The sequence below is a fragment of the Lampetra fluviatilis genome, chromosome 50, assembly GCF_964198595.1.
Source record: "Lampetra fluviatilis chromosome 50, kcLamFluv1.1, whole genome shotgun sequence".
In the NCBI taxonomy this organism is placed as follows: Eukaryota; Metazoa; Chordata; class Hyperoartia; order Petromyzontiformes; family Petromyzontidae; genus Lampetra; species Lampetra fluviatilis.
In genome coordinates this window covers 1682275-1697956 of record NC_136324.1, presented here as the reverse complement: position 1 = coordinate 1697956, position 15682 = coordinate 1682275, and the positions used below count along the sequence as shown (strand labels likewise).

General features: G+C 46.8%; 1 protein-coding gene across 3 annotated transcripts in view; it reads left to right on the top strand.

Annotated features, from left to right (window-relative positions):
- Positions 1-15682, top strand: part of LOC144948610 (dystrophin-like) — a 639922-nt gene that overhangs the window by 556032 nt on the left and 68208 nt on the right. For all 3 annotated transcript variants that reach the window (XM_078878206.1, XM_078878207.1, XM_078878208.1), the window contains 5 exons: positions 1515-1671; positions 4163-4283; positions 8289-8557; positions 11529-11675; positions 13973-14048. In XM_078878206.1, coding sequence (XP_078734332.1) covers positions 1515-1671; positions 4163-4283; positions 8289-8557; positions 11529-11675; positions 13973-14048 — 770 coding nt within the window. The remainder of the gene's footprint in view (positions 1-1514; positions 1672-4162; positions 4284-8288; positions 8558-11528; positions 11676-13972; positions 14049-15682) is intronic.

Below are 15682 nucleotides of genomic sequence, written 5' to 3'. Positions count from 1 at the left end.
TGCCTGAATTGTTTGCCCTCTCACGCGCCGGTGTGCTGAACAAGTAACAATTTCGCACATTTTGTTGACGTGAGAAACTTCACTCGTAGGTTTTTTTCGGGTGGAGGTCGCTGTACGACACATTTACATTTACACGATCTCTAACCCAAAAAAACGTCATCATAAACTCCTTACCTATTACAGCTTCACTTGGGCTGTTTGGAGCTGTGCTCAGAAATTGTGATTGAAAAAGAAAAAAATCAATTGAGGCTTTACACCTCAGCCGGCTGGGATTTATACCAGTTAAATGTTGAGAAGTGGTTTTTCGTTGAATGTATAAATACATCCTTCATCACGTCCATCAGTCGTTGATTGCTTCTCCTTTGCATTGGTGACCGTATCGGCCAGGCCACTCATCTAAATTAATATTTTAAAAAAATCACAACTCACCCTGTTTTTTTTTTTCTTCGGAGGAGACGCATTGTTATGTCAGGAGTGGATAGATGCATCTCAGCAAGCATGTGTCTTGGCTTTAATTAATGATTTGCTTGATTGATTGATACAAATCCAGCAAGTGTATTTGAGCACCCAATCAATCATCAAATTAATTTAGGTTCATTTATTACAGCTTACAATATTTAAGGGAGAGACAAAAAAAAAGCTATTTATTCCGTGTCACTGTGCAGAGCGCGTGTGGTACTAATGGCAAAAAATCTCGACACCTTATTTCAGATAGGAGCGATTATGTACTTTGAATAATCTTCCCAAACTCTTTTTTTTTAACACAAACCAACAAGCCGCTGTGTGTTTCGTGAGCATCTCCATCCAATTCTAACTCTGAGGCCGATTCCACGTGGCTTTTTTTCTCTATTAAGACCAGTTAATTACCAAATAGCCTAATAAAAATATATAGGTTGTTTTTTTTTCTTTCGGTTTAGGAAATAAAACATTGCTACAAATCGATATGCCAATGTAATGAAATAATCAGCGACAGCCGTCTCTTTGCCCCCCTGCGGTAGACCTCGAGGGCCGTACGTAATCGGCTCCGCTGCCCCCGTGTGAATGCCCCAGCGGCTGCAACACGGACACAATCAACCCCCATTGATTCTCCAAAGTGGTCTCGGCGAGGCCCGCTTATGGAATGCGCTCTCGAGAGGGGGGCCAACGGGGGTCTCGCCCCCGCCAGAGGTCAGGGAAGGGTCCCGGGGTCGGGCAGCGCTCATTCGGCAGAAAACGATTACGCGAGGGAGCCGCGATCGAGGCCGTATCCCCACGCAAGGCTGCGGCGGCGTCACGCCGAGTTGTGGTTTCAAGCCCCCGCGGTGTATTTTAATACGTTTGCAGACATATTACCGTCGATCCATTCCAACGGCTTCATTCGAGCTGTCGTGCATTAATTCTGGCGGGGCGGGTGGGGGTTGTGGGGGACGTTGTGATAATCTAAAAGCATTTTTCTAACGTGCTGCATAGTTTACAAGAGTAGGCAAATGTGCTCCAACGAAAATGGCCCAAAACGTTCAACTTCTGCTCAGCAGGGCTCGCCTGGACCGGGATACTGAGCAGTGGGGGAGACTCGGCCTCTCGCTGGAGGAACTCATCGCCTGGGTGGACCTCAAAGACTCGGAGCTCGCGAGCGAGATGCCCATCGGTGGAGAGGTGGCCATAGTGCAGCAGCAGCTGGACAACCACAGGGTAATGAACACGGAGGAGGATTCGCACTTCCGTTTGGCGCGGCTGGCCGCGTACGGCGGCGACAGAAGTTCAACATTCATACGTAGTACGCCTTTTGGCGTCATCTGATCCAACACCAATGGAGACTAGGCTCTAAGAAAAGCTGTCTCGGGTGTGGACCAATCAACTTCAAGGACAGTGCATATCATTATCATCATCAGAGTTGTTTCTTTTTGTTTGCATTTTGACTGCTTGTGTTGTGGTTATTGCAAAAATGATGCCTTGTATAAAGGTGTCAGTTTTTGTAGCAGTTGAAAGGGTAAAAACCTATTACTATTCATACGTATGTGCACACACAAGAGGTGTTCATGAACTCGATGCTGCCGTGACGTGACGGTGAGCACACTGCGCTTGCGACCCAGAGGGCGCCATGACAATTCGATCTCCCAGCACGGCAGTCAAAACATTGGGGCCAAGTTTCCCAAAATCTGTCTCTGTCCATGCGGCAGTATATTTGTGTGTGCACTGCAGTCAATCAGCAGCTCGTGTGTGGTGGGGTAAAGTGTAGGTACTCCCAAATCTTCCAAGACGTCCGGCTAGCACAAAATCTTCCCCCAAAATACCCTCCAGCGAGACTCAATAGAGCTCCTATTTAGTGGAAGACCTTCTGTTAGCAGTGGCGTGAGCAAGAAATTGCAGGGCTGCTCCTTCATATTTATATAAACTCGTGGAATCCAAATTCAACCATGCTGCCACTGATCCGCACGCAACACGTGTTTGGTATCCATCTCCCACCAGCATAGGTGATCGATATGGGTGGGAATCTGGGATAACTCATACCCCCACCCCCTCCCCAACCCCCAGCCTTGCCCCCTCTCCTCGTTCCCCCGACGAATGGCAGCAACTCTAGTGGCTTGCTGCAGGGGTGATGTGAACCCATTACTTGCAACATATTCAAATTAAAAAATAATCTATTACGATTATACACATCAGTTCTTACACACACACACGATTTTCTGCACGCATCATGAACTTGAAAATAGGTATAAATTAATGGGCCGATGCGCGTTGTTCTTCCCCTTGTGAGTGGTATCCACACTCAGCCAATTTGCCTTTTTTTCTTCAACTATACCCAGGCCAGGAACTTACCGTAGGTTAAGGCTAGTGCAGCATTCGAGTACCAAGGGGCCTCGGTCCACCAGATAGATTGTAGGGGCTCCCCAGAGGGGTTAAGCTTAATCCAGGGCGGAAGTTCTGCTTGTGCTTGTCAGAGGAACCCCTATAGAATACACACCGGATCTCTTATCATTCCACAATTTTGACGGCACCCATGTGATCATTGCATCTACCCATTCCTGCCAAATAGCGCATGTGAAGTTGGCTCTGGAGAGAATCGCAGGCTAGTGTTTGAGTTCATTGGACTTTGATTGCCAGCGTGGGGGTAACGCACTACCAGCAGTTTATTCCTGGCGTTTGATTCTAATCTTCCCCCATCATCTGATTGCAAAAATTGAGATTTTTTTTATCGCGTGAATTTTTTTTTACCGACTCCTGAAGAAGTAATTTCCCTTAAATGTACGTTTGTTTTAAATTAAAACTTTCTGATTGAGTTTCTTCACTTAGTACTCAACCATTCTTCTTTCCTGCAGTGGCATGTGCACTCGGGCTGAATTCAGCCGGTGTAACGCACAGGGAGGTATTGAATAAACTCGACAACAATGAGTTTCGCTCTTGTTACTGGATGAAAAATCCCAAATGACGCTGTAAGGAATTGGCAAAGCACAGGGCAAGAACCATTTTGAAGTTATTATAGACTTCAGATGGCTTCTGTATGCAGCAGTCTCTGAATATGTCGACTGCCATTTTTAAAAAAAATATTGCAGTTTACGTCTCAATGGGTCTAATTATCTGACACTAAAAGTGTTATTAATTTGGATCTGCGATATAAATGTGATTTAAATTATGGAGTTTACCCATGAAAAATTATAGCTGTAAAATATACTCATCACGATTGTTATTTAGGTGATTCATTTAATAATGGTGTTGATTTAATCTGCATGTATTATTGCAACAGTTTAGTGTCTTTTGTTTACTATGAAAATCAGTGCTGAAATTTTAATTATCAACGTAATTATCATTATTGAAACACAATTCATATATTTTCTCAATTCACACCGCATTCATTTTATAATCTCAGGTTGGCCAACTATGAAATCGTTCCTGAAGTCATCAGCACCTTCTAATGAGTGTGTATAGTTGGCAGAGACAGAGTGGATTTGCACGCACTGGGAGCTCCATGATAAACCAAAAAACGATGGAGCTCCCTGAATAAAAATTCACCTTCCTAGCACGTGGAGTGAAACGTCGGACATTGTGTCCAGCAAGGTGCTGTACAAATCCGGAACACATCGTAGAGAGTTAAATTCTGTGAAAGAACATGAAGAAAAACAAGTTTGCTATTGAGGCAAAGTGCCGCTCAATCGATCCTCAGCGGAGATGGTCTTCCCTGCAGGTCTTTCGCCGGGATCTGACCGGGAATGAGCCGACGATCTTCAATGCGCTGGAAGCTGCTCACATGTTCCTGGCGGAGCAGCCTATCGAGGCTCCCACCGAGCCTTTCCTCGAGCAGAGAGGTACTTGTTGTCGTCGTCATTTCAAGCCGTCATCATTTCAAGCCGTCGTTATTGAGCCGTGGTTATTGAGCCGCGGTTATTGAGCCGCACGCACGGATGAGCGCCCGCCCAATGTACCGCTTTAGGTGGCTGTGTCGTTTTCACGCACCTTGACCCAGCAGGGCTGCTCGCCACCGGGACATTTTTTTTCCCCGTGGAACTGCCGCGTTCCATTCCAAAAATCCACTCTCGTAATTTCTGCAGGGAATTAATAAAAGCGAGTCCTGTCGCCTTGAACGTGCACTCCAACAAAGCCCTCGCTTCGTCTTTCTCAGATATCGGGGGGGGGGGGGGGGGGGCATTGTTTTGGCCACGTCATGTACACCGAAAGTGCCGATTTAGAAAATTACCCGCCACCTTATTTTAAAGCATTAATAACCGTTTCCACAATGAGCGTGTGTCTGTTTTTGACGCACCTATCTCTCAGTTGCCAAAGAGACAATGAGCTGCAACGTGCTCTCCCCGTATTAAACAATGGGCACTGATTGATTAACGCATTGATTGAAACATTCGGGGAAATTTCAAGGGCCCGGCTGGAAATATGAGCTAAGCCCACGCCGTTCCATACCAAATTGAGCCCTCTTGTGCATTCATGTGAAGGAAAAAAACGCTACTTTGATCCATTACAATGCTCTTTTTTTTGGAATACTTTTTTTCAACGAGACACATTTTACAACCCTGTCACTAAATTCTCAGGGTTTTGCATATTTTGCTAACTTTGTATGCACTGTCTAAATTATGTTTTGTTAAAGGGGAGTGTATGCACATATTTATTCTCAATGTGCTGCTGCATCGTTCAAATAAGGGTTCCTGAGATTTACACGCAGGACATTCGTACGTCTTACAATTTCTAGCGTGGATTTTTTTTGTTCTTTCGGTTTGCTCGAGACTTTTTTTTCGAGTACGTCATTCTCACTTTACGCGCCCGCCATGGAAGCACTTAGCGAGATTTACGGGCTCCCCTCTACGCATCAACCCGACGGGAATCTCGCTTGACGCGGGGAAATTTAAATTGTGACCGATGGTTACGGGGAGAATTGAGATCATCGCAACCATCATGATGTCTGGTGTTGTTTTTTTAGTTCGTGTCATGGAAATGTCGGGCATGCTCACGGAGAGATGAAACAATCTCAATTTCCTACGTTTACCAACTAAGAATGGAGGCATGGATGCATTAGCTCTGTCCGTCTCTATCTATTTGTAACAGGGGGTAGGGTAACTCTTGGATCCGAAATTAACGAAACTTCTGTATGTAGTTGTATTGATATTAGATACTTACCCTCTTGAAAATTGCCTCCGTTGATCAAAGTATTGCCCAAAAGTTGGAGACACAAACCAGAACAAGCAACGGCCTCATGCAAATATGCAAATCCATTTTGTCCTTGACAGATACCCGTCTGCTTCGTTACTGCTAATTATTAAACTTGGCAACGCATGTTGGCAAGAATTAGAGAATGCATGCTTGTGCATGATTTTTCGTAAACGGTTTAATGCTGCTGCTGCTGCTGCTTCTGCTGCTGCTACCGCAGCAGTTTGTTCGCCTGCGTTTTACCAAGTCACGTAGGCTAAGCGGCGGTGTTGCCGTGTGTGTGTGTGCGCGCGACGTATTTACCCGAGCGGTGAGTGTGCTCATCACTCGCGAGCCGCAAGCAGCCCCGCCACCTGAGCGCAAACGTTCGCTGCGACCGGCGCCTTATTGGATTTTTGATCAGCTGGCCGCTTGCCAGCCACGAGGCCGGACGCTTGGGAAGAACGGCGGCACGCTAAGCCGGACTAGATGGCGGGCTTAATACTGCAGAGCCACGGGTGAAAAGAGAAAAAAAAAAATGGAACGCTCTGTATTTTCATTTTGGAGACGTGCTTCGTTTGCTTATGACTGCTACTGCATGCGCAGGTGATGGAAGGCTGTACTAACCGTAACCCTAACCGTAACCCTAACCGTAACCCTAACCGTTAGCCTATTCCACTCCCCCATCCCTGCCCTCCCCCCACGCGAGCCGCTTATGCACGTTTGAGAAATGCTCTGTCCACCGTTGAAGCCATATCGAAAGCGCGCAGGATGAATCGGCCATTTAAGATTTCGTTTTTTTTTTGCATGGGATGCACGGTACACACTGTCCTTGATATGAGCGGTTAGGCTTAGTTGAGTGATTGATGATATTCCATGTGGCTTGAGTCGAGGGTGTAGTGGTCCGTACACCGCACTACCCCCCGCCCTGCCACTTGGCTAGACCGCACTAATGAGCACGGTGAAGTATGGTCAAACAAACGCCAAGACTGGCACGTCATTGGGGAGGCCTTGGACAAAGGGCTGTAAATTATACATTTTTTCATTTTTATATTTCCTGCAATACTTGCCACTTTATTGCTTCCCAGTTTATATGTGAATGGTAGAAAAGCTACGCTGGCTTTTTTTTTTTATTGCAGGGGAGTTTCCGTACCTTAATGTAAACGTTATGATATCTACCCACACATCGACATAGGTATACACACAGCAAACACCCGCGTACCTTTCTTCATCGTGACAAATTGCGTATTGTCGTGTCAGAATCATCTTCAATCCCCTTTCCATCTTCTTCGAGATACGATGAGTGCGAATTCGACCTTTCCCACCTGCTCCTCTCTTCCGCCTGCTGCACGGCGTCCTTCACTCCAATTCGCACGGTTGGCTACGTACGGTGCGAAAGAAGTGCAGTATACAGCGGTCGCCCTTTTCGTTCGACATCGCGTCGCTGGTCTCCCTCTATTCCTTCTTACACGTGCTTGTTGTGCGTGACGCCACGTTTAAGATCCCGTCTGGGACCATTCTAGAGGTTTGTCCAATCCACCGGCGTTGCTGCTCTCGAATCCTCCCGGTTTGGCAGTATCGACGCTCGCGCACGCTCGGCGATGATCCTCCCATTGACACGTCTGTCCCCCCCCCCCCATAAAATGAAGTTCCTAGCAGGCGCGTGGATTTCTTTTATTATTATTTAATTCAAATGACATTTGTCTTTAATTAAAAATACCATGTTTGCGGTGCAGTCTGTTGCCAAACAAAAGGAAGCCGCTGTGATAGATCAGCGCAGCGCATGCCCTCTGCTGCCGATTCACGGACCAGTAGCAGCTGCATGCGATGTGTACTTAACGCGAATGAATCTTGGCTGCGTGGAACGGCAAGCGTTGCATGAAGCTTGGCATGGGCTTGTCCATTTGCCAAATATTACATCCTGGCAGCCCAGGCACAGCAGCTTCTGTCTCCGGCAAGGTTTAACGCAGTGAGATTTGAATTTGGGGCAAGGCGTCGTGCGTGGGAAGTAAACAAATCTGCCCCGGTAAAAACAGGCGGCAGCTGTATGGTGTGGCGGTAATTGCACTTATGTCTTAGCTCAGATTCTTTATGCTTTAATATATAAATCGTTCCATGATTATGCAGTGCAGGAGGTGTATGCTTTTTTGCCTTGATGTCAAAATCCCGTTATTGTTTGTAAAGAGTTGTCCATTTAGGCCCCCGTTTGTTGCCAAAATTGGATGAACGGCTGAAATGACCAATTACAACAAAATTCATCTAATCTGCAGTGATTTGGGGAACCATATATCATGGAAGCTGCTATCCACAATTTCACTCCACTTAGCTTTGGGAAGAAATTGCAGATAATCGCGGATAATAGGGTCTCCGATATTGGGAATATTTGCGGACCCTACAGCTTCTGCAGATAATACCAGTCGTGGGGGTAATAGGGTCACATCGAAAAAGAGTTACGTAGATGCTTTTTTTTTTATCCTCCCTTAAATATCTACCAGTGCACAACACCTCTGGCACTGAGCGAGCAGGGAAACGTATCGCCTCGCGTGGAGTCACGCAGCCTTCAAGCTGCAAGGGCCGTACTCCGGGCGTCGATGGCGGTAACGATGATCGTCTTAAAAAAAATGTACATGTAATACTAACAATAACAATTCTCGCCGTCACTCCGGCCGGCCGGCCAGACATGATGCAGGAGGAGCCCGGTCGCGCGTTCGCGCGGTCCGTCCGCCGCCAGGCTCTGGAACTGCAGCAGAAGCAGGAGCGACTGTGGGCCCTCTCCGACGACTGGCAGCGGCGCCTTGAGCACGCGCTGGAGCGGCTGGCCGAGCTCCAGGACGGTGCCGACGGCACGGTGGTTCGCCTGCGCCAGGCCGAGATGCTGCGCGACTCCTGGCCGCCGGTCGACCAGCTGCTGGTCACGTCCGTTCCCGAGCAGGTCGCCGCGGTGCAGGTGAGAGGCGGGGGGGCGGGGGGGCAGGGGAGGAGGGAACGGAACGGTGGCTGAACGCCAACCGGTTGCCTGCAACGTTGGGTCCTGTGCGAAGCGCAGTGCGTGCTCTGGCCTTCAGATGATGATAAAACTATAAAAACTATGAACTAACCTATTTTTTTTATTTTACCAGGTAAGGCCAGCTACTTGGCTACAAATGATAGCTCAATCAAGTGGCACATTTATAGCAGCGAAATACTGTTAAATACACGTGCATTCTATGAAAGATCTGTTGAGGAGGGAAAAACTGAAGGGCCCGGAGAAAAATCTACTGGAGGGAGAGAGGGAAACGCAAACTCCAAAAATACAGCAGGCATCAGAGTTGGATATTGAACCCACGACCTCCTGTATACCAGGCGAGGTAGTTAACATCTCGCCACCGCGGTACCCTAGAAGATGTATAAGCTGGATCTGCACCTTGAGGGGTCAGCTGGGCAAGTTGGTTGCCTGCAGCTGAAATAGAAACAGAGTTTGTCCCTTCGTCGATTTCCCAGTTCGCTGCCTGATGAAGCTCGACGCTATTTTAGCGAATTGTCGTCGCACGTTGATGGTAAATTCAGTCACGAACGGTCTTAAGCCACCCGTGAGGAGCGTGCCATTGGTTAGAATTTGAACAATTCGTCGACACATATATTTTCGTTGCAAACGTGACAATCTTGTCAGGAGGTTGGGGGTTAATGGTAAGATTTTTTCCATAAAACTGCCACGTGGTCTATTCCACACACCTTAACGCGGTTGGCTACTTACAGTGCAGAAGAAGTTCAACATATTCTTGGTTCTTTCGGTAAAGTCACGTAGAAGGGAAGTAATAAAATAATATAAATATAAGACAATAAAAATTCTCACGACGTTTCGACTGCAACACAAGCAATCATCATCAGGTGTGAGAATTTTTATTGTTTTATATTTATATTATTTTATTATTTCCCTTCTACATGACTTTACCGAAAGAACCAAGAATATGAATCCCTGCAGTCACGAAAGCTTTAAATCAAAGTTCAACATACATTCATACAAATATGCGTCACGTATCCCCTAGCTTGTGACATGCCTCGTTATGTTCTTACTTGCTGACCTACCTGTTGCCTTCATGTTAACTTCACTTTTCTTACTCACCTGCACATTAAATGACTTGCTTACATAACAGCATCACCACTAACTGCAGTTATTGTTGCCGTGAACTTCACCACTAAGTGTGTGCTGTGGAGCTTGGGATGGGCTCGTATGCAGCATCTCAACGTATTTCTTTGTTTCATGAGATGTATCCATCCAGCCACTCTGGCTACTCTCCTTACTAAGTTGTAATTTGTGCAATGTCTGCCTAGTGCAGTAACCAACATCCATTCACGAGTTTTTTTTTATAGGATTCTCTGGGAGAGCCTAAGGCTTAGCGCGTTACGGACCGGCACTCTAATGAGACAGCCTTTACGGAATTTAACATCATCCACCACAGTCAAATGCACATCAGATTGGTACCAACATTCGTGCAGACATTTAATTAGAAAAGTCATCATCCTATACAAGCCATGTGAAGTTTTTTTTTTTGTAGAACGAATTCTTCTAGCTTGGCATGGCAGTAATTCAGCTTTGGTATGCATTAAGGAAAAAGACAGCATGATAATTTTTTTAAATTACAGTCAAGTTCTATAAACGTGGCCGCAACGCTGACGCAAAATGACAACGTCTTGCGAGCCATGTCCTGCAATCTGTGACGCCTGCCGAAAGCTGGCAGACATGAATTGACAACCTCCATGATAACCTTCGCCCAGAATATTACCACGGGGCAGAACCTGGACTCCAACCTTCAAAGTATGTACTCAGAGGGAGTGCAAGCTGGCCACCAGGCCATCCAGCCACGCACAAGTTCTTGAAAAGCTAAAGTTTTCTCTCCGTCTTTCCCCACTGGAGCTATTGTGAGCCGGTGTCCCTTCCAATTCATCACCTTAAGTGTGGCTCTAATTCAGCGGACGGCACAATAACCCTCTTCCTCTGCCCGTCACGTTAAGCCGGTGCACCCTGTGCCTTGCATCTGGAAATGTAATTATCGTTCATATTTCACTTGCCAACAAAAAGGTGCTAATTGGAAAATGCCGCCTGAAAGTAAAGACAATTATGGATTGTGCCGCACCAGTCGGCATTCGTTAGCGGCGAGAGCCACACCGAGATCTCACCTCCCGCTCAAAAAGCAAAAGACGTGTTGCTCATATAAAATGTAGTATCATCATCATCGTCGCTGCCTTTGCAAAAAAAACAAACACACAACACATCATTTGACACCTCTAGAGAATGCTGTGCAATTTGGTGAATAGTGGATGTTGATAATTTGCCCATTGGTTGTAAATGTGATGAGCTCCTAAGAGCTGTAGTTGTTCATGCAGAGGGCGGTATTAAACACAATTTATTAATCATCGCAGGTGAGTGGAGGTGGTGATTGCAATAATGATCACAGTGGTGACAGTGACACAGGGACTTTGTGGATCGTGGGTGTCCAGACAACCAACCAACATTTTCGATACGGCAAATATACAAACCGCGTAATTTTCGGAATCAATTGTTACTATTTTTTCCGGCCACGTCTTTCTCCATTGAACAAGATGACAAATGTGTATGATGACGATGCCAACTGCATTGTGCACTTCATGGTGGCGCACAACACGGGAGGCTCTTAAGTGAATCAGTAATCCAGTGTTGGCGTAGATCTAATATTTAAAAAAATGAGTGCAGTGAAACTGTGACGATGTGGAGGCGGGTTGAACTTCGCAGATCCTGCCTGTTAAGTTAAACACCAATAACCAAGGGGCAACCATTCGCTGGTCAGCCCATCCTCCGTCCCACCCCCCCGTACTTGCAAACTGTGGCTGCAGCCCTGGGAGGCGGTGATTTTCGTCTGATCAAATGGGCACTTTGCCCATCCCGCTCCGTTTCCCGGCAGGCGTTCCGGGCGGAGATCGCTCCACTGCAGGAGGAGGTGCGGCACGTGAACGACCTATCACGCCGGTTCCCGCCACTCGACATCCAGCTCTCGCCCGCCAACCTGCACCGCATCGAAGACGTCAACATCCGGTGGAAACGCCTGCAGGCGAGTGTTGACGCTCGCGTCAAACGCCCCTGGATTTGCATGCTTGTATGAGTGTGTGTTTTGAGAACCCTCTTTCGTACCGTTCGGAGCTAACCGTGCTCATCGGCGGTGCCGGGGAAGGACAGCAAACTAAACACAAAAAGCAGTTCTAAAGAAATTAGTTTTCAATCGACATTTAAAAGTGCGTAGCCCCAGTGGCTTTCTGATACCGGAAGGGAGAGTGTTCCAGACGACCGCAGAAGCGCATCTGAAAGCGCGCGATGCGGTTACCGCCTTAGTTCAACGGATAGCCAAAAGCCGCTGCTGCTGCGAGGTTGACCAGAGCTCCTGTGACGGTTTATGATCCTTGACGAGATCGGCGAGGTGTCGTCATTCATATTGTGGCGAGCACTTTGCGTGCGACGAGCGCGACGTATTAATGACCTTATAATTTGGCAACGTAGTAATAATAATGATGACGACGATCATTCGTGAGGTGAAGGTAACACGTCCAGCCCCGCCATCGCTCTCTCACGCCGCTGCTGCTGGTGGGATGAGCCTCCACTAGGGGGAGCTCAAGAGAGCGCCCTCTCGTGAATTATTTGGCCTACTCTTCCACGTTGGCCAGACCTCTTGAAAGAGGGCGGAGAGACCGGCACTTTACTCCACCACGTGTGACTTGCCGATCGGCTGAGGCAGTGGAATTGAATGGGGATGATGACGATCATTCCTGCACACATCATTCATGCACACATGGGTTCCTGCACACATCGTTCCTGCACACATCATTCATGCACACATCATTCATGCACACATGGATTCCTGCACACACCATTCATGCACACATCATTCATGCACACATGGGTTCCTGCACACACCATTCATGCACACATCATTCATGCACACATGGGTTCCTGCACACACCATTCATGCACACACCATTCATGCACACATGGGTTCCTGCACACACCATTCATGCACACATCATTCATGCACACATGGGTTCCTGCACACACCATTCATGCACACACCATTCATGCACACATGGGTTCCTGCACACACCATTCATGCACACATCATTCATGCACACATGGGTTCCTGCACACACCATTCATGCACACATCATTCATGCACACATGGGTTCCTGCACACATCGTTCCTGCACACATCATCAACCAGCCATGTTTGTAAGCAGCGCCATTGGTGTGAGCATTGATAAATGAGTTCAAAGGATTGCTGATAGATAGATAAATGACCTTTATAACCAGCTTAGAGAGCCCATTGAGACCAGAAGTCGTTTACAAAGGGCAAGTGGATTTCATGCAAATGAAAGATCTGTTGTATAACATTATAGATTGAGAGAAAGTACCGTTGGTGAGCACCTATTAAGGCTGGGATGGATGCATGAGTGAGTGGTATAGACAGCACCATTGCTGCTGGCCTTTGTCTCCCCAGTGTTGATGTCTACACACCATGCCAGGTACTCATTTAGGCTGAGTTGACCTAAGGGGGAGGTCCAAAATAGGTTCAGATATAACTTGCCGTTGATGTTAGACGTGGTCCGAAATCAAACTCATTGCCAGGTCCAGAGCGGTTTATGTTAACCACACACACACACACACCGAGTTTAATCTCTGCTCTGCAGATTATTATTTTATTTTATCCAATTATTTTGTGAATACTCCCATGGTCAAAAATACATTTTGATTGACAAGTAATGTCCTAATGCTAGGCTTCTTTTGAAACTCCTGAAACCCTATACTCATGTCATGGGCATATAATAGGATAATTACACTATTAATGTATTGAAAAAATAAAGTAATGAGCATAACGTTTCTGCCCAGTGAGTCTCTCCCCATAGCTCCTACATTGATCTTATTCTTATTCAGTTCCATTTATACATGCGTGCCTGTGCGTGCGTGTCGTCAACCGAACAGAAGCCACGCGTGGGATACGATCATTATTTTTATGCTAAAACGTGGAAACCTTGCCCTGCTGTTATCCACGGCCAAAAACACACAGAAGCGAGCGTTTTTTTATTTCTTCTTATTCCGTGCTAACGAAATGCAATTGTGGTGTTTCAGCACGAGAAGCGGCGGTTGTAAAAAAAAAAACGCATTGACAGCGGGTGCAACCCGCCTGTGCGTCGTCGTTCTATTCCACGTTATTAGAGAGTGACCCCCTGGCTTTTGTCAGTAGCAGGGCCAGCCGTTGTGAGCTTGCTGCAGCCCTCGCTCACTAAAGGAGTGCTTCATTTGCGCGCCCGTGCGTGCATGCGTGCGCTGCAATGATTTCTGTTGCCGTGTTTTTGTTTTCAGATCTCCATAGAGGAGAGACTCAAACTGCTTATCGAAGGAACGCAGGTCGAAACCACGACGCAGAGGGTCCTGTCAGGTGAGGGTGCCGCTGTGGCTAGGAGATGTTAACTACCTCGCTTGGTATGCAGGAGGTCGTGGGTTCGATCCCGATCTTGACGCCCGCTGTATATTTGGAGTTCACGTGTCTCTCTCTCTCTCTCTCCCGTGGTCACGTGGATTTTTCTCCGGGCCTCCGGGTTTTCCCTCCACATTTAGAAACACACGTTTAGAGTATTTGGCTGCTATACATCTCCACATGATAAGCCACTTGGTTGAGCTTTCATTTGTGGTCAGGTCGCTTCTGAAAAAGAGCTGGTAAAATTAAAATAGTTTAGTTTAGAGAGGCTCCCCCCCCCCCCCCCCATAGCCATTCTCAGCTCGTGTAATGAGAAGCAAGGCAGGTATCACGAGTGATTGGTTTACATGCGTGTGTCTGTGAATCCATCCCGCGTGTAATCTGGCCGTTTATCGTTGGATCTGCACCAAGCTTGTTATGCGTGAACCGTAATGATAATGGTAGCGACTGGAATGATATACTGTTGGTGAGCTCGGTCCCCTGCTCAGTCTGGGCATGATCAAGTATAGCCATTGTAGAGAAATATACTGTGCGGATGGTGGAATGAGCATTTGTGTGGGTCCTCCTTCAATCCAATCTTTTTTCCGAAATAGCTAATGTATGCTTCGTAGGGTTCCGAGTAATGGTGGGGCCATAATGGCCCCAAATGCACTCCATTTGTAATTTGTCAATTATCCCTGACCTTTGTTCATTACCATGTGGCGTCATTTGTGATTCAATGCCTCTTTAATGTGTCATCTGCCCTATCTGTAGTGACCCTGCTCAGCTTGTGGAGACACGCCGTGCATGCTATCCGATGGCGTTTTTGTAAAATGAAGCATTCCTGCAATGCAGTTTTCCCTCTTTTAAGATACAACATTTGTAAATTAATCTGTAGATTTGATTTGCTTCTTCGGTTCTGTGGCGGTCATCTTTGCTCTCTTGGCTGGCTGGTTAAGCTGATTGGTGTTCCCCCGTAGTTCTCCGTTTAATGATGCCGTGGTCGCGTGGATTTTTCTCTGGGTCCTCCAGTTTTTCCCTCCACATTTAGAAACATGCGTTTAGAGTATTTGGCTGCTAAAGATTTTAACACGATGAGTGACTTTGTTGAGCTGTCATTCGTGGCCAGGTCGTTTCTGAAAAAGAGGCTGTATAGTTGAAGTGAGCCTTACCTGGTAAAATAAACATAGTTTAGTTGAATGGTTTTTAGTTTCATTAAACAACAACCATAATTTTTAGTGCATAAAGATATACTGTACTTTATTTGGCCATGGTATGAATGTTGAACTTCTTTCGCACCGTACGTAGCCAACCATGCTAATTGGAGGTACGGGGGAAGGACAACAAACTAAACACAAAAAGCAGTTCTAAAAAAATTAGTTTTCCATCTAGATTTAAAAGTTCATTGCTCCAGTGGCTTCCTAATGTCAGAAGGAAGAGCATTCCGGACGGCTGCACAAGCACGTCTGAAAGTGTTGCGCGATGCAGTGACCGTCTTTGTTCGATGGCTAGCCAACAGCCGCTGCTGCGAAGATAACCGGACTTCACGTGGTGGTTTATTCCCCTTGGTAGAAAGGGGAGCATTATGGTAGGGCTGGGAAGGGAGGTGGCAAGCC